At 38.2% G+C, this 20,753-nt stretch overlaps 1 protein-coding gene across 1 annotated transcript; it reads left to right on the forward strand.

Moving 5' to 3' along the window:
- Nucleotides 1–13,234: 13,234 nt before the first annotated feature.
- Nucleotides 13,235–20,227, forward strand: LOC139715841 (uncharacterized). The gene is made up of 4 exons (XM_071627377.1): nt 13,235–15,854; nt 16,620–16,769; nt 17,430–17,645; nt 18,550–20,227. Exons 1-4 carry the CDS (start codon nt 13,283–13,285, stop codon nt 18,855–18,857), a joined length of 3,246 nt encoding a protein of 1,081 aa, XP_071483478.1. The 5' UTR covers nt 13,235–13,282; the 3' UTR covers nt 18,858–20,227.
- The last annotated feature ends 526 nt before the right edge of the window (nt 20,228–20,753 follow it).

Consider the following 20,753-nt stretch of genomic DNA (forward strand, 5'->3'; position numbering starts at 1 on the left):
AAGACGCCAAGACGCACTCACTTGTCCGAAACAAGAAACCTCGACGAGTTGTAGGAGACGTCGGGTACTCCTGTTTGTCCAACCAAGGCACCTCCAGCGACTTTTGTGAAGTCGCCTTCACGCTCCTCCTGCCTTTGATCACGATAGCTAAGCTCCCACTTTCAGAGGAAATAAACCCCCAAATAAATCAACTTCAAAGGAATGAGAAAAACATTCCCTACAGAACGATACAAAAATGACTAAAATCGGATCAGAAAAAAGGAAGATGTGACATTTTGAAATTCAATTTTTTTCTGAAAACATTTCTCGACCAGCACATATGAATATTTAAATCAGCAAGTTGACGATGCCATGCTCTCACAATTTCTTATTCATTTCCGATACAGAAATTACAAAAATCTCATATTTCAGCCGTATAACAATAAAACTTGCCTTAAAACCTCCCAAAATAATAAAGAACAAATGTTAAATCTGATATATCTCGATATGCGAACATGATTTTACTTGTGTTGGCTAAAAACTTACAAATTCCCCGAATTTCGTATTTAACATACATGAAAATTGTGAGAGTATACGACATCATCAACTCGCTCATTTTGATATCCATAAGGACTGGTCAAGAAATGTTTTCCGAAGAAAAAATGGAATTTCAAAATGTTATATCTTCTGTATTTCTCGTCCGATGTTTGTCATTTTGTATCGTTCTGTAAGGAATAATCATTTTGTCTTTCTTTTGAAGTTTATCTATTTTAATTTTTTTTTTTTCTGGTGGATTTCCTGAGTTCTAGCAGGTAGCTGCTTATTTTGATTTTAGTACCGTTCTGTCTCTGACACAGCTCCATTCAACACACCGCTACTGAAGAGATTCAGCACGCGTCAACTGGTCATGACCGGCGGGGTTTTGGCATCATTGGGAATAATCCTCTCTTCTTTCGCTCGCACGGGATCCCAGTTTGGAGCTGCCATGTTTATGTTCGGTGAGTTGATCGCCTGGACAATCGACAAAACTATTAAACTGAAGTACATTAACTAAGGACTTTCCGATTCAGTGGAAGAGAACATTATTCATGTCTACTGGTATACTGCCAGCTGGCACATCTATACTTTTTAAAATTGTTTGCGATTCCACTCTGTTTGGTCAGAGAGCCGAGTGAACGTGGTGAGAGTGTACGTGATATGACGTCACAGACGAAAACACCCTTCTGGATTCAGGTTATAGATGATATGCTCCAAGCACTGAAATCAGAAAGAGAAATCTGATGAGCATCCCAAGGATGTATTACATACTCCTTGGTGACACCCTGTTTGAGTCTGAGCCGACACCAACAACCGTTAAAGCAGGCATTTATATCCTCATAAATCAGCCCTCTTATAGTGTCACTAATGTGTTGAAAGTAGATCGGAAAATAAGACAAGACGATTCTTACAGAATTCAAATAACATTTGTTTTTTAGTTTAGTTTATAACAACGGCGTGTATCTTCGATCCCATATTATTTGTGAAATATCTTAGAGATACCTGGGTTGATGAACTTTCGGGATGAAATTGAATTTTATGCTGACGTAGACATAATGGCCCGAATTCACGAAGGTGGTACAAATGAAACCATGGTTTAAACCATGGACAAAAACCATGGAGCGCCAAGTGTCCCATGGAATATTTTAGTTACGAAATTGGTCATTTCGTCGACAAAATGACCGTTTCGTTAACGAAATTATCATTTCGTTGACGAAATGTTCATTCAGTTACAAACTGTTGTCATGTCGTTACAAAATAATCATTTCATCGATGAAATGACTGATTTCGTAACAAAATATTCCATGCGACACTTCGCGCTCCATGTTTTTTGTCCATGGTTTAAACCATGGTTTCATTTGTACCACCTTCGTGAATTCGGGCCTATGAGATTCATTAATATTTTGCAGATGTACCGCAGTGAAACTAAAGTTATTCAATTTGTTTAGATGGGATGAATTTTAAAAGACGAATATCCTTTCATTTTCTGTAGACAAGGTACTTTCCCCCCTTTAAATTCATATTGTTGCTACCGCTTGAATTATCTTCCAGACGTATCAGTTTTTGTCAATGATTGATAATATAGATGGGTTCGGGACGTCTATTTTGCATAGTTTCAGGTCAAACCGTTTCTTCCTATGATATCTTCAGACTGTACATTTCATAGCATATGAAGTTTAGATTCACATTTCGATTCATTCGATTTCGATTCGATTGAGCACGGGATATTGAGACTTGTATCGTATGATATTATTCAAGAACCATTATCAATGCTTGGATTAATGGGAGTGTGGAACTCAAATGATCAAAGTCCTTTGATGTCGATTCTAGGATATAAATGTTGGATCGTTAAAACCAGAGGTGGTTTCGGATCACACAAATACAACTATTTCGTCATAAATTAACTTACTATCATGGATGATGTGTTTGAACCACATTTTTTTTTTCAAACGAAGCATAAATATGATAAACATATCATCATTGAGTTCCAGCATCCAGAATTTCGTATGGATTGTTCCATAATGTCAATACAAAACATATTTCATGATCTTTGTTAATAAGTGGCTATAAAGAAGCATGGGCGACGCATGGGCGACGCATGGGTGACGCATGGGCGACTTCAACAAAGATATTTTGAATAGTGGAGATGCCCACTGGGAATCCCATAACTTTGTATAAACCTTTCTTATTGCCATCGTCTTTGCCAATATCTAAACCATTAACTCGCAGATAGATTTGTTAAACTAATTGATAACAGATTTCAAACGTTTACACAGTGCCTCAAACTGTTATCATAATGTCACATGCAGCATCACTGATCATTTTCCAATACTCTTACGCAGTAATTGAATTCATTCTGATGTGAACCAGCATAACGACACGAAAGTTCAAATTCGCCATTATTCTAAAATCAAGTTACAAAGAGTTACAGAGTAATTAGAAAATGACAAATAGATTGACGTCTTTAAATCCGATGATATTGACGCTTGGTACTTTTATGAATATCTTCTTCAAAAATTTTGATAAATGCATTCCGAGACTTACTTTGATTGGATATTATTTAAACAAGAATGGAATGATAATTTTGATACGCCAAAAAAGAAGCATTACTATGCTGAAAAGTTTGACTATTTTAAGAACGATGTGCACAAAATATTAAGTTATTGGGGATGTGTGGAATAGAAGAACTAAAGCAGAACCATAATTCGTGAAAGTGGAATAGTTTAGGACCCTACAAAAGGCTATGAAATATTCAATGTTTATTTCGCCAACATTGTTGAGCAATTAGTAGCCAAAAATATGTCCATCACCGATATTGGTCATGACTTTGTGAAGAACAGAAACCCACATGGATTTTATTTCCAATATACATTGGAGAATTGAGTGAAATAATAACTAAATAGATCACTAGATTAAAAATGGCTTGGGCCGATAGTATCGATGGAATTTTCTCATTTCATTCATTTATTTGTTTCCCATATCCCAATGATACAAAATAATTGCAAATTGCAATTGCAGATTTCACTCACATTAGATCGAGTACGTAGCGAGAATGCATGTAGTTAAAGCCGCACAAATTAAGTATAAACAAGGGAGATAGGACAGATCATTGCAGGTCCATATTTTTTTTTTGTCATGTTTATTTAGACATTGAGAAATATTTGCATATGAAAGAACGCTAAATCTTTTTGAATAATTTTTTTTTTCTAATTTCAATTTCGTTTCCGAGCAAACCTTAACACCACACATGCTATTCTAACTTTATACACGATACCAACCGCAACTGTCAAGTTTCTGGACCTCTCCACGCCCTTTGATATCATAGATCATAGAATTGTTTCATTACGATGTAAAGGAAACGGCATGGGACTGGTCCTACACTCTAAAAATTGCGGGGTTGGATTTTGCGGGGTCAAAATAATTTGACCCCTTTCGGGGTTGTTTCGTCTGATAAATTTTCGATCGATTCACTGGTGACCAGAAAAGACGGGGTTATTGCGACCCCGCAAATTCTCTGGTCGAATATTCGGATATTAATAAACAGGGTCACAATGCTTGCGAATCTAATTGCAATTAGAAAGTAACAAGATAATAAAAAGTACAAAATAAAGCGATTGTTTCATTCAGTAATTCAGAGAAGCAATATGTCTTGGGACTATTTAATTTCGCGTTAGTCATGGAATTCTATATGCAGCGCGCGGTGATGTGTGCTGCACGCACAGCCGGCCTACAGTACATCAACTGCGCGATGCGCGTCGAGGCCCCTCATGTATTTGGCCGGCCGGGTAGTTGGGGCGCCGGCCGGGCACGGACAGCTTTGGGCGGGCCATGGGGATGAGGCCTCGAGGATGTGTGATAAGAAGTGCAAAGCGAAAGGTAAGCCTGGAGCGAATCTTTCGGTTTTTTAATGACTACTATGTGTTTAGAAAAGCAATTATCGGTACTATTTTCCTCTTATATCTCTTTCTATGTCGTTCATTCACATTAACTGGCGTATAATGCATAGACCCCCTGTCTACATTATCATTTTTGCAACGTTGGTAATTCCAGGCTATTAAGACTCTATAAGAGTATGAAACCGTAATATCATTAATACAATGGTAGGGCCTAATGTTAGACCCTACTCAAGCATATCTCGTGACCGAATTCTGATCGCGGTGACCGTATTCTGGGGGATTTTCAAAATGATATCTTTTGGGATTGAGATATTAACAATATGAAAATTGAGATTAAAGAAATTTGATATATTTCACATACGTTGCTGTAGATATGATGTATGTATGTATTATTTTAGTTCATAAAATATTGCAGAAAAGCTTAAGGACTGTAGGACCTTGTTGTTGCCAATACAGTGGCCCTATGGCTATGTTACTGGTCGAGGTGGGGATTCACGTTTATAAGATTCATATTCATAAAGTGAGATAATGAGAAACCGCTTATGAAATATGAAACAGCACGTAATTTTAAGAAGGATTCAACGTTTATTTGATGAAAATTGGTTTTCAAACGGCTGAGATATCCAAAAAAGTGATGACAAGAAAAACGAAGGCCACGCCTTTTTTTAATCTCTTTGTTTCTCATTGTCTTTGGAAATCTCGGCCATTTCAAAACCGATTATCTTCAAATAAACTTTTGATAGGGGCCTACTCCTTACAATTGCATGCTCTTTGACATCTCATAGAAGCGCTAGTCATACATAGAGTGGTCTCTGTAAATATCTCGCAAAACGTTAAAAGCTAAATCCTCGCCTCAATCTAGCCCGACCAGACGCTGTAAGTACTGTACGCTGTGCAGTCGCTACCTACAGCGACTGGGCTTTGTATAGTTAACCTCAATCAGAACTGTTAAGACACACCCTTTAATAAATGACCGAATACTGGGGGTATTACCCCCCTAATGTGACTGACTCTAACATGTTATTGTTAGAGAACCCTGAATTTTAGATAGAACAATGACCTTTGTTATTTGTTCAATGTAGCCTACATAAATGACTTGTAATATGCAAGTAGGTCCTAATGTAGTTAGGCCTATACTACGTAGGATCAAGCTGTCTAACGTTAGGCCGAACATGTTAAAGTTAGATAAACAGTTTCGTGATCTAGCCCACTAGAAAAAACGGAATGCAGATCTCAAATTTTAGTCTTAATAAATAATAACTCATGTGAAAGTTCGGATGTTTATTGTTACAAATGTATTTTGTCTCCTAAGATTTTATTTCATTGTTTCACTACGGACGATACGGTACCTTAACAATTACAAATTACCGGTAGGCCTATGCCCCGGCAAGTAAGCAGACAGTGGTGCTTTCTATATTTTGTTTGTATTCATTTTTGGTCCCAGCCAGTCAGACCAACACTGCAAAAGTTCAGATGTAGAATAAATCTAACATGTTAGGCCTACGAAAAGAAATAAAAATTAGAAACTCTCTAACTAGGTGGGCCTAGAAACTATCTATACACAACGTAGCAAAAATTCCCTCCGTTTTATAGCCAGGCAGGGCCTAGGGGCCTACATTCGCATTGCGCTGTGGAATGCGCATTTCTGATTCTATTAGTGCCTAGGCCTACTAGTAGTTCCAGTGCTGGAATCCGTGAATGAGAATGGGTGCTTAAAAAAAGAATGAGAGTTCTAACATTAACGTTACATCTTTCTAGATACTAGAAAATCATGACACAGATCTATTTACAATAGTAGAACAGATAAGCCGAAAAATTGTGCAAAATTTGACTAAAGCATGAAACTTTCACCAGTGTTAGTACATGTTATAAGATTCATTTTAAGATCGGGAGGTAAGTCTGAATTGACCTCTGATGACCTCCAAAGGTCAATGACCTCAAAATTTGATAAAAATTGATATTTTGCGTCATCGATTAATGTTAAATATGGTAATGATGTACTAAAAACTCATTTTTGTTACAGTGGAATTGTATTCATGTTCCATAGAACCCTGACAGGTTTCTACCTTTGACCTCTGATGACCTCCAGAGGTCAATGACCTCAAAATTTGATAAAAATTGATATTTTGCATCATTGATTAATGTTAAATATGGTAATGATGTACTAAAAACTCATTTTTGTTACAGTGGAATTGTCTTCATGTTCCATAGATCCTTGACAGGTTTCTACCTTTGACCTCTAATGATCTCCAGAGGTCAATGACCTCAAATTATCAGAATTTTGATATTTGGTGCAATTTGTTGATGATAAACATAACGATGTCCTAAAAATTCATTTGTGTTACAACTGAATCGTTTTCCTATTCCTCAGATCAAGGGAAATTATTTACACGTCTCTGCCTTTGACCTCTGAGGACTGTGACAGGTCAATGACCTCAAAATATCAAAATATTGATATTTGATGTATATTCAGTGGTTAACTGTATACCTGGTGTGCAATCATGCATTATGCTATTAGCATTTATACTACAAGAAGTGTCTTCTCATTCCACAGAACATTGGTCATTACCCTGTGTATATCCAACTTTGACCTCTAAGGACAATGTGAGGTCAGACTTTTAGAATATCACTAAAAATTTGTGTAGGATTGCAAATATTGATGTTTGGCTTCAATGGTTTAATCCTAAATGTTTAATCATGTACAAATCACGCCTTGACGTTATAATCAAAGTATGTATCCACATTCCACAAAGCATTGGTTCATAGTAACAAGTCTCAGGAATGTGAGCGGTCAATTACTTCAGAAATGAAGCTTACGTGTCTTCAGTGATGGCAGTGACCTCAGATATAATATTTATGTTTGGGTTAGTTATGCAGACTAGCTTGCATGAAATTATGTGCAACATTATCCAATTTGCACTGGACAAAATTTGTACGCTTAAACATGGAAGGTGGGGAGGGGAGTACCATATTTTGGGTTGATGCTTAATAGTTTGTGAACAGGCATATGGCAAAGTCCCTTGAACTGGATGAAAGGGTGACAGATGCTAACCAGAAAACAACAGGCCCACCTCATCAGATCAGATGTACGTAACGAGTCGAGTCAACCCGAGTCGTACAGCCCATGAGTTACGCAGCCCACGAGTCATACATCCCGTGACCTAAACACTAGATGAACAAGGTCAATGAGCTCGACATCAAATATAATAGGCCCACAAGCTGTGCGGTCCGCGAGCTCGACACTCGAGGAAAACAAGGCCCACGAGATTAATATATGTATTACATCAGAAAGCTTAATCCATTCAGTTGAGGTCTTTGTGGACCTCCCCCTCCCCCATGTGTCGGACTCTTATGGGCCTGGTTTGCCTAAGTGTCAAGCTCATGGGCAATGCTACCTAGTTTCGAGCTGGCGGGCCTGTGTTGGTCAGTGTCAAGCTCGTGGGCTGTATGGTTCCGGTGAATGACTCATGGTCCTGAAGCATACAGTGACGTCATGGACCATCTGGAAAGCGACATACTGTGAGGCATAACATGCATTCCACATGAAGCAACCCTGTGTCTTGCAACTTGCTATTGTCATCCAATTAAGTTTGGGTCATTACGTCAGGCAATTTTGGGCATTTTTTCAATGACCTGTTTAGGAACCTCAATTCCAAATAGGAGTGGAGCTACTATTTACTCTAATTGTCTTCTTTATGCTCGATACTCCTTAACACTTGGGCCTGGCCAAGGGTTGTGCCCCCATGCCCAAATACTGGTTGTTTCCATTAATGGCCGCCATCCGGTTTGCATCCAATGTGTGAATCAGGGTACGCTGGCAGCGGGTAATATCACCTGCATGATCCGGTTAAGACTCTCTGCCAGCAAGTGATGATTTAGTGTAACCTGCTGAAATTGGTCTAGATCTATACCCTCGATCTCTTTCAAGACAGGGCAGCATCTGCGTCTTCAGTGAAGCACGCGATTGAGCCTACGTACATTGCACAGATCGGCACACAAATCTCCTCCACGACTAAACTGGATAGACATCCTGAGGTCAGACCAGCGTTCTTATAGGTGCACAGCCACTGTATGCGATCATCAGAATCTTCCAATGACAATATCTAAACAGTTTGGGTGAAGGCAAGCTTGTCTCTATGATGAGTGCATTGCACATAGAGTACAGGGTGCACGAGATGATAAGAAAGCTTCTTTTTGACTCGCGGGATAGGCTACAATCCTTTCTCAGGCAGAGGTTCTGAATTATCGGGTCGTGCTCAGTCTGCACACAGAGGCCCCATGTCACAGTGGAAATTGACAAAAGTTGCCAAAAATTGACAAAATTGACCAAAGTTGCACAAAATTGTACAAAATTGCATAAACTTTTCACAAAGTTGCTCAAAATTGCGCAAAGTTGTACAAAGTTGCATAAACTTTTCACAAAGTTGCACAAAATTGCGCAAAATTGTACAAAGTTGCACAAACTTTTCTCAAAGTTGCACTAAATTGCGCAAAATTGTACTAAGTTGCACAAACTTTTCTCAAAGTTGCACTAAATTGCGCAAAATTGTACAAAGTTGCACAAACTTTTCTCAAAGTTGCACTAAATTGCGCAAAATTGTACAAAGTTGCACTAAATTGCGCAAAATTGTACAAAGTTGCACTAAATTGCGCAAAATTGTACAAAGTTGCACTAAATTGCGCAAAATTGTACAAAGTTGCACTAAAAATTGCGCAAAATTGTACAAAGTTGCACTAAATTGCGCAAAATTGTACAAAGTTGCACTAAATTGCATAAACTTCTCACGAAGTTGCACAAAAATGTGCAAAGTTGTACAAAGTTGCATGACCTTCTCACAAAGTTGCAAAAAATTGCGCAAAGTTGTACAAAGTTACATTAACTTTTCACAAAGTTATGCAAAATTGCGCAAAGGTTCACAAAGTCACATAAAATTGTAGGGGCAAGCATGGTGTCACCGGACACCATGGTATTACCGGACACGCACATTTTTGCGTACTAATGACATTCTGTACGCGCGAGACTTCGTAGATTAGCCTCACAGAACTTTGTGTGGACCGAAATCGCAAAAAACGCCACATAAAAATGTAAAAAAAAAACGAAAAAATTCACATTTTACCTCAAATTTATAGTTGAGTGACCCGTACCTTGTTTATAGTTAATATTTATGCATGTTTGAATCACATTTCGCGACTGAAATTCTATGAAATCCCACTCACATACAGGAAAAATGCTGAAGATTCTATTAGAACCAAAAGTTCACTGATCAATATCGGAAAAATTGTAGCTATCGTCCTCAAACGCGAACGATGCGGAATAGTTGTGCGCTAAGGGGCACGCAACTCATCACCCGCGCGTGCAGCTCCCATAGACAAAGCACGTATACTCTAACCAGTTGTCGATTTCTCACAAGGTTTTATTGCGTGAACTGTTCGAAGTACTGTTCGAAATGGTCAAGACAGACATTTTACTGTAAAATACGAAATTTGAGCTTCATTTGCAGATTTTTTTGTGTGTCATCCGCTCGGTGAGAATGTGTATGGTGATTTGTGGGATGAATTGTGATTCTGGTGCAAGGATTAGGTGCGAAAGACCTCGATTATTCGATTACGAAAATAGCGTCCGGTAATACAATGCGATTTTGCACCGCGCAAAAAACCACTATTTTTAGAGGGGTATGTTTGAAGCATATTTTCTAAAAACTGGAACGAAGAAATGACGTAAGTTGGCTGAATTCGTAATTTCCATGAGTCTGTGAATAAGTGGTGTTGTTTTTAGCCGAAATTTCACTCTATGAGTACGGAATTCAAAGCCACAAAGAAAAGCGTCCGGTAATAGGATGTTCCACCCTACTAAGTTCCATTAACCCGTTGAAGACGAGCTGATTTTGCTATTACACGCAATTCTTATGACCCCAGCCCGATTATACCCGGGACTCGTCTTCAACGGGTTAACTTCTCACAAAATTCCACTTTAATTCTTCTCCCTTCCCCAAATGAGGTCCAAATGTGCTTGCTCCGTACATTCTGTGCGTTTTCCTATCTTGTTAACTCTAATATCTTTGGTACTATCAAAGAGTTAACAAGATAGGAAAGCGTGCAGTATGCATGGAGCAAGCACATTTGGACCGCAATCGGCAGTCAGGCACAAGATCGAAATACCGTTCTTCCCCAAAAGAACGGTTTATGGTTGTTTTGGGGCCTGATGAATAATACATAAACCTTAGTCCCGTCATGCTTTGCGATGCGTTGCGTGTTATACCTATGGCCAACAAATGTTTGGTTTGCAGTACCGTTTTTCAAAAAATATTTACGGAAAATGTCATGGCTCAATATTTTTTACAAAGCGCATGAATCATGAAGAATACATAATGATACTTCTCTGTTAATATAAAAGAAAATGAGCCATGACATTTTTGAGAATTTCCACTGGAATACGTAATTAGGCTCGATATTTTTGAAGATTTGAACGAACCGTTCCTTATAGACGTGTTCGAACAGGCGCTTTGTCAAATAACGCAATCTGGTAAGGGTATTGTTTGTTATCAGTTGGGTTGCAACTCGCTAATGTTTATCAATGTAACATCTTATCGTGAAGCTCAGAGACATAGAGTAGAAGGGGGGGGGGGTGGAGCAGAATAGATGATTTGGTAATGTAGACAAACTATGTATTCACCTGTCAAATACAACCACATCACAATAGTCAGAAGGCGAACTGCATACATTAGTATTGCCAAGTCGGACAAACATTGTAGCTTGTCAAACCTATAGCAACATTCACAGCGGGTGACGATCATTCCATCCATTACAATGTTATTGTTTGTTATCAGGTGAACAAATGTTTGCTTATCGAAATTTAACAAAGGTGTGTGCATAAAATTTGACATTACGAAACCCCTCTATTGAACCGGGGGGTAAGATTATGTAATTGTTCTTGTTTTGATTTCTTATATGGGTCATTCCATGAAGTTGGGTACACAATGGGCAGTACTGTTCATCATGTTATGTATCTGTTTTCAGAGGTCCCAACAAAAGTTATTTTAATCTAATATCCACATTGTCTGATTAATGAGGAGTGATAGAATATATTATCAAAAGGGCATAGTTGAGACTTTATGAAAATCCCGTTTTTTGATGATTAAAAATGTTATTTTTTTGTAATTTTCGTGTTTCTTTTGTGACATCAAAACATTGTTTGTGTTGTTTGAATATTAAATAAATACAATTTACAGTAAAGAAAAATGAGTTGTGTATTTATTCACATTATTAACTCTCATAGTCGGCACTAATAGACAATTCCCCAATGAAGAGGTTTTTCTTGGAAAATTACCTCTTATGAGATCATGTTACTATCGTAACATTTCGTGTCCGCGAAATGGTAATGAGGATTAAATATTTGCGAGTGGAAAACTGCAGAAATACGAGAGAAACATGGCAAGAAATGTCTTATATATGTTTGTTGTCAATGGATCTTTAAAACTGTGAAAAGAAACAATCGCGTTTGACTGCTTTTGGAAAATACGGAGGAATAAGGTGCTTGTATATTTTCTTCGTGTCCGTGGAAAAAGTTACGATGGGAACAATTCTCCACGATCCATTCGGCAAATGACGTACGCTCACGAGTTGACGACACATTGCCCGGGTTTCCGGATGATGCGACTTGAATGTGACGAGTGCGATCGGCTTGCAGACGACCGGTTAGAACAGCTCAAGCCGCTTTTGTGTTTCGTGGGCAGCTGTTACGATGGAAACGACGTGTCGCTTTTGACAAGGTAGGCTAGCTATCTTTCTCATGTTCTGACATGATCGTATCGTACTTATATTACACTTTATGATCGATATTTCGTAGATTATACCCACAGTTAACGAAATTGTGTGGGCAGAGCCTCGAAGAATATTTCATTAAAAAAAAAACCACAATCGGCGCGAGTAAAGTAATTCGTAATGATATTGCATCTTTAGTCCCACTCGTGTCTTTTTATGTAAGTAAATACATGTAGTTGATTACACATGGAAGTCTGGTGGTAAACGACGACATCAGCGCCCTTTAGTAGTATCGAGTCTAGACTAGTATGACCAAGGAGGTACTACGCTTGCCTAGTACCTCCTTGGGGCTTGGTATGACCTCTTGCTGTAGTATAAGACTTCCTTATTGAGTTATCACCACATAAACCAAACGTAATTTATTGGTGAGATAGTTTGCTGAGAACAAGGTTCCACAAGGACAGGCGCATGCAGAAGAACGTCGCACGCTATTCTCGACGATATTTCCGTATGGGATGACCTCATCGAGAGTGTGACAACACGATGTCAATATGCAGGATTTATAGCACATTCTGAGCTAAATTTTAGGTCATTTAGAAAATAAAATATTTCACTAAGGAGGCTGACAATCGCTAGTTTACCGAAACTAGGGGCCCTCAACCATACAAGTTACTACTAATATGACACTAGTCTCTGTCTATCTTACAAACGGCAAAATTTGCACATGAAGTTTACTTCGCTAGTGTTTCTAAGTTTAAAAATGACCATTTAATCGCAGAGGGCACCCTTCAAAATACAATTCAAATAATGCCATTAATATACAACCCAATATAAATTTGAGGTACAGTGGAAACTCGATATAAAGATCAGTGTTCTACTGTTCTTTATAACAAGATTCCCCTGTATTAAAAAATGTAGTGTTCATATTTACCTAGAAGGTTGCCAGAATATATATTGTAATCTGCAAATCATATTTGAACTACATTTCAGTTTTAATTTTATTTTAATTTTAATGTTGTCTTTTCCCCCCTACAGCCCCCCCCCCCCCCCCCCCCCCTCCTTCCAACTTATGATTACTTCAAGTTCAGGCTGGTTAAACACCGATAGACATGGCTAAGAAAAAGCCTTTCCATCTTCGGTTGCGATGTAGTATTGATTCGGAGGCCCGGAAGCCCTCAAAAAAACAGTCAACAGTAAAGTTAGTAAACAGTAATGAAGCTGCTTCCCGAACAACAAAGTGGCGACATAAGTTGAAGGCCAACAACCCACAAGAATACACAAAATTGTTGAAAAAAGCTGCGGAATATAACAAGTTACAGAGGATCGAAATGTCCCTAGCGGAGTCCACCTTAAAGAAGAGAAATATCTCCACTGAAGAGAAGGAAAAGTCTGAAAAGTTCCTAGAACAAAAGAAGCGGTGTAATGCGACTGCAGCTCTGCGAATGAGGAAAATGAGAGCAAAGAAAAAGGAGGAGCAACTACGGCTTCAATCAAACAAAATGAAACAAACACCTAGCACCAGAGCTCAAGACAAAAGGCAAAAAGAAAAATTACAAGCACAGGCAAGAAAGAAGCGAGAGAGACGAGCAGCAATGTCAAAAGAAGAACATGAGCAATACAACGCAATGCGACGAGAGAAATACAAGCAGAAAAAAGAAAAAGAAAAGCTTATGTGGATTGAATCGCAGAAGCTCAAGGCTCGAGAAGCAGAGCTAAAGAAAGAAGAGGAACGTTTGAAAGAAATTGCAGAGGCATTCGATCAGAAACATGCGGAGTTGGAAGTCACTCGCAAGAAACTCTCATCTGCAGGATGTGACGTGAGAAGTTCTTCGGCTAGAAGAAAAAGTTTGGAGAGAGTAAGGGCAGTTATGCCACAAGACCGAGAAAAGTGTGTTTCTACGATGATAGATCTATTTCAGAAGTCCTCTCCAAAAAAGCGTGCAGCACTGAAGAAGAGAGGAATGCACACTGGCCTTGAGGATGCCCATCATGAAGTCCAAAATCTCCTGACATCAAGCATTAGTGAGGAAATGGGCAGACTAAAGAGGAGCAAGAAGAAGAAAGACCTAGAAAAAAGAAGGAATATTGCTGCATCACTAAAGATCTTGAGCAAGTACCGACTTCAGAAAAAAGGATCGGCTCTCTTGCAGATGGGCCGCAAGATCATCTCCTCGGCAAGCAAGAAGAAGCAAATGCACGACAAGAGAAAGCTGTCCCCAGAGGTAGCAAGCGCAGTCATCTCGTTCTACGAAGAATCAGCCATCGACCTGCCTGATAAGAAAATGGTATCCATGAAGACCATGAAAAATATTCGATATCTTCAACAGTCAGTGGCGGCTTTGTTCTTGAAGTTCAAATCACAGAATCCAGACATGAAAGTAGGTGCAAAAACATTCTACAGCCTCCGGCCACATCATGTAAAGCTCCAAGGATCAATCAAATTCAGGGCATGTTTGTGCGAATACTGCACAAATATTGAGTTGAAGGCAACAGCAATTAATAATTTAGCACACAGTTACGGAATGAAGTCCTTCTTTGATGGCGTTCACTCAGTGAATCGCGTCACAATGTGTCCCAAGTCTGAAGGAGCGAAGACGTACATGCGACATTGCTCCGAGAGGAAATGCAAAGAATGTGGTCCCAAATTGTTGAGATCTTACCTGAGACCGCTGGTGGAAAAACACGGCCCTAAGCATATGACATGGAAGAAATGGATTCGGGTCAGAGTGGACGAGAATGGGAAGACGATCACCAAGCAACAGATTGTCACCAACGACGGGACAGTATCTCAATGTCTGGAGGAACTTGAAGGGGAGACGGTCACTATCAGTAAGCATCTGCATAGTGCGTCTTGGCAATCTCAGCAGTTTGCTACACTTACCAAGGACATGCCAAACAACTGGGTCGTCATGGTCTTGGACTTTGCAGAGAACTTTGTATGCAAGTACCAAGACGAAATACAAAGCGCACATTGGTATCACACAAACGTCACAATCCACCCTATTGTTTGCTATCACAGATGTCCAACATGTGATGAGACAATGCAGGAGTCACTCGTCTTCATAACAGGCGATAATCGACATACATATCATGCAGTGCACCAGTTCATGTCACAGGCAGTACAGCATCTCCGGCAAAACATGGAAATTGACAAGATCATCAGATTTACAGATCAATGTGCAGCCCAATACAAAAGTAGAGGACCATTCAAGGACATTGCTCTTGCACAGCAACATTACCAAGTTCCAGTAGAGCATCACTATTTTGGTGCCAGACATGGGAAAGGTCCGAGCGATGGGGAAACGGCTGTTGTGAAACGACAAGCTTCATTAGCTATTAGTTCTGGGCGTAAAGTAATGAACAATGCAAAAGATGTATATGAGTTCTGCCAAGATGAATTGACAATACAACCAAGCCAAGCCGAATGTCTCCACTTTCAACGGAAAGTGTTCTTCGTAGAGGAAATGAATCACAACAGAGATCACAAGGACGTCCAGACCATCAAGGGCACCAGGCAACTGCACTGTGTAAAGGGTGAAAGCAGTGGACGGCTGTGGACAAGGAACCTGTCTTGTTTCTGTAAAGGCTGTGTTCTCGGGAATCAGCAGTGTGACAGCAGAGGGACTGTAGATGACTGGAAAAGTGAAAAGCTGTTTGCTGCTACGATTGAGACATCTCATGGTAAGAACTAAATTAACCTTAATATTTACCTAGAAGGTTGCCAATATATATATTCATTTAGTATTATTGACTAATGCTAGTTATTTGTGATCCAAGCAGAAAGTTTTCAAACAGACCCATCTTATTCATTGGTTGTTTTAAAGTCAGTGGTTAATATTGTGGGTCGATTTAAAAAATTGTACAACTGCGATGTCTAAGCAGTGTAACAATGTTCAAGTGGATGAATAAACGGCCAAGAATATAAAAGTTTTGAAAATCCTGCCTTCACTATCCAGATTTCTATGAATAAAGAATGAACCATTTCAGTAACAGTTTATTCAACACTATAGCCAATGGGGAAATTTGAGCATCGTAAAACAGTCATTGCAAATTTACATTTTTGCAGTAGTATTTAAATTATCATTTTCACAGCAATTTTTGCAGGGCTTCATTTCTACACTATATCAGATTTACTAGTAGCACGTGGGACCATGTAGCTCAGATTTTTTTCAACTGGATTCATTGTTAACCAATGCCTTTAACATATATTTCTGTAAGTCCAGGGTTTTTGAAAGATGTTCTTAAACTTATAACTCATGAATTGCTGCTGCACATTACACCATTGTCTTGCCATACGCTGCCACGATGACCAAATGTTGTTCTATACTACAGAGTTAAATATGTGCGCACTATCTGTACATATTTTTCTTTGGATAGACCAATGTTTTTGTTCGTTACAGAGTGGTACAACAGCAAAATTGTGTAAGTGTGAGGTGTTCTTTACAGATACAGGTGATACTGAAGACCCGTCTTCCATGACTGTTGCAGATGATGACTTGGATGCTGACGGCCCGTCTTCCATGACTGATGCAGATGATTACTGGGAAAGCGAATCCTCCCCTTCCTCTTCACCTGTGAAACAACTGCATGTTACCGGTTTGTACAAATCAGTAATATCGCTGTTTATGTTTTCTTCAACCCTTTTTTATATTAGGGAGTTAATTTTGGCGATATGAAAAACAGTTTATTTGTCCCTCGGATGAAACATTTAAGGTAGCCAATGCCTTTTGCAGAGCCCACAAAATGCCCCAATCATTGTTTGAAACCAAAGATATTAGTATTTGGGCAATATCTGTGAAATTTCGAAATCAAAAGTTGTGTAGAATTCAAAAGATAACAGTTGTAGTGTAGTCGGCATTCAAGCAACAACAGTGCATTTATCGTTCGGGGACTGTAATATAATACTTAAAATCCAAATAATAATGTCAGTAGGTATACGAATGTCATAGTAAAGAATTCACTTATTTCTTTTTGCTGTATTTTTAGTGATAAAATATACCATGAACATGATCAATCGATCAAACAGGTCTGTAAAAGGTAGACTAAGTCTAGAATAAATGTAAGGCCTTATAATAAATATACCAAAATAATTTGAATCATAGTTTTCAACTTAACTCCATAAATAAAGTTGCACAGAGGTTTCACAATATTGTCTGCTTGAATACTGTAGTGTTCCCACTAATTCTGACAAATTTCATGCAAAAGTCATTGTCTACCATTAAGGTCTTTTTTATGTATAATCTTCAACTTTCACAGATAACGTGGTCATAGGTGTTCCAACTTCCCACCCGCCTTCTACGTCTGACAGACAGCTTCCCGTTGAAGTCCCAACTTCTAACTTGCTGTCTACTGGTACTGAGCTTCATGTTGAAGACCAAACCTCTCACTCGTCAACGTGTGACACACAGCTTCACATGGAACTCCCTACTTCTCACTCGCCATCTACTGCTGGCACTCGGGTTCATGTTACAGGTTTGTAAAAATTATTTTTTACATCTCAACTTTCAAAGTTCAATTCAAGATTCAAATAATTTACTATCATGCACTGAAGCATAGAAATCATTTCAAATTTTCTGATATACAAAGGAAAAAAATGGCAAGTGGTATAATGTTAACAAATGTACTTAAGATTTTACTTGTTCTAATCATTGAAATTGGTCCCTGCACATGTATTGATGTTCTTGGCAATTTAGGTTTTAACAATCATAGCGCACATGGATTGGAACCCCACCAGCATGAACCCAAACACATGCGCACACACACACATTTATACATACCTCACAAATGAACACACACCTGCAAATGTCCCCATTTTTAACGCTTAAGTCCACCCACACCAAAATACTGATGTGCACTTAAACACCTCAGTGACCTCACCCACTGCAATGCGTATGTATCCACGTGCACTTACAGCATGGAGTCAGCATGAACACACACGTGGGACACATGCTCACCTGCACCCAATTCTAGTCCCAAAATGTCTGTGTTATTTATGTTTAAAGTTAATATACCCAATTGCACATGCAATATATTATGTACATGTGAAGGGATATTTTTTTCCCAACAAGTTAATCACACCTCCACTTTATGCATATTTAGGGAGGCTGTTACAAGATTTATGGAGAGACATACCAGTTCAATTCTGTTCAAATGAGTTTTTCTGTGGATCAAAATTCTCTTTCAGAATAACTATGTCTGAATGCAGGAGGATGTATGTCTTCTTTCATATTAAAGATCACTGGAGATCCTTTTACTGATTATGTTACGTGCAGTACTGGTTATCTGAGAATTGTCTATTGGTGACAGTTTTCTTCTATTTTGCAAAAGCATTGTTACTTTATAATTTTAGATATTTTATCTTTATTCATATATACAGCTTATCGCCAAACTCAGGACCTTCAAACTGGGGATTTTGTTGCCGTTGTATATGGTAAGACGTGGTGGGTCGGAGAAGTCCTGGAGCTGAAAGGAGAAGATGCACATATCAACTTCTTACTCAATAAGGGTGATAACAAGTACTCTTGGCCAGACAAACCGGAGCAAGACTGGATTCGGAGAACTGGGATCTTTGCCATCTTCCCCTCTCCACCAATTCCTGTGTCCTCAAGACATCTTGGATTTGAAGAAAACACTTTTCGTTCACTGGCAACTAGAATCGACACATTCATCAATCTTGAAGAATAGGATTAGTAGGACAGGATGCTGCATTTTAGAACAGGAACATGTATATGTGAATTAAAACAGCCTCAGGACAGCTTTGGCATTCTTCAAATTTTCTAAAATGTTTTATTGGAAGAGTATATGTAAGGAATAAAATACAATGTTTAATGGTGAAAATTCACCTTCCGTATCTCATTCCATTGTATGTTTGCCTTTTTTCATTCTTCCCATGAAAGATATTAAAATTAGCAAATGCCGAAGCTGTTTCGATCCTTTTATGTTATGAGGCACTACTGGCCAGGATCTCCTGCACATCATTCAGTGTAGAGTCTTAGTGCTGTAGTATTCGGTTATTTTAAAACCCAGTTAACCTACTTCAAAAATATGGTTGTGTTTCGGTCATATAATGTACAAATTTTTATACAGGTTGTACATATTCCTTCATTATTTTGCAGGTAATATTTATAGTGATAATTTTACTCGTAATTCTATTTGTAATAATATTTTCAGAACATAATGAGAATCAAAACAGTTATCCAAACCCAAACCATTTTGACCAAAGACGGTTTGGTTACTGCTTTGTTAACCTTTTTACTACAGCACTAGTGTAGACGTGCAGGACTGCGCTGCAGTCATCAGCTGAGGAGCTAGTAGCATGTGGCCTCAACTAGAACAAAATGCAAATGAAAGTATGGGTTATTTGGAATTTTTCATGTGAAAAATGAAGTTTGAATTCTGAATCAAAACATTGATTGAAAAACAAACACACATGCTCATATAAAAAACTGTTGACAACTCATGAGAAACAGGAAAATCTTAAATCAACAAGATATTGTTATAATTCATGGTTTAGGAACTTAATTTTTAATTCATTTAATAGAATTGATATTTGTATGCTAATCAGAAATCAAGTTTTTATGTGACATTACTTTAATACTAAATAGAATGACACAAGTTAACAATACAGGGGAACCGAGAACAAGATTCTTAAATTTCTTGGGACCATCAAAGTTAGATTGCTGTATTGAATCCTTGATAGTATCAGGGCTATTATACATAAGTATTATGAGTATAGGGAACTTCATTATAGTGAGGTCCTTAAGACCATATAAATTAGTGTGTTATATTGTAAATATGTTCTACTAGTAACACAAAAGAATACAAAGAAGTGGGACAAGAAAGATTACATTGTAGTAGTGGAGTTCGTCAGATCAGTGTTCTACTGTTCTTTATAACAAGATTCCCCTGTATTAAAAAATGTAGTGTTCATCACAACGGTGATGGCAAAGAAATTCAAAGTTAGAATTCCTGTAATAACTTCAAAACTTGAACAAAAGCAAAATGCAGGCACTATGTGACTAAAATTAAAAGTATTGTAATAAAATAGTATCAATATAATGTACATGCAAAAATATGGATGTAAATATAAAAGTCACTGTAACTTGAAAACGCATTGATAAACCAATACAAGAACTGGAGTGCCAAAAATATTAGTAAGGTAACATGCAAGAAAATGTGAATATGAGTTGTAACAAAATCTGAAGATATTGGGAATTTCATTTTGAATTAATGAATAAAATTATAATTCTGTCGTTCAATATGTCATTGTGATAGGCATGCACATTAAATTTGAGCCTACCCAGACTACATGCATCAAGTTTTCTGTAATCTGTACATTGTGTAGGAGGAAAGATAATCTTTCAAAGAAGGGTAAACGATTGTAATTAATTAAAATTATCCATGTGATTGCTTATTTTTGTTCAATTAAAAGCTGTTCTTGAAGAAAATCAAACAAAAATAATGAGATACATGCATTATTTGAGTAAAACTAGCAATTTGATGTTTCACGTGTAACAGGACGCCGGTATCTTGGTGTCTTTGTTACATGTGAAACCACCAAATAAACTTTGGGACAAATAC

Source organism: Diadema antillarum, unplaced genomic scaffold (genome assembly GCF_040938485.1).
Source record: "Diadema antillarum isolate AM-2024a unplaced genomic scaffold, OU_Dant_1.0 scf00000056, whole genome shotgun sequence".
NCBI lineage: Eukaryota > Metazoa > Echinodermata > Echinoidea > Diadematoida > Diadematidae > Diadema > Diadema antillarum.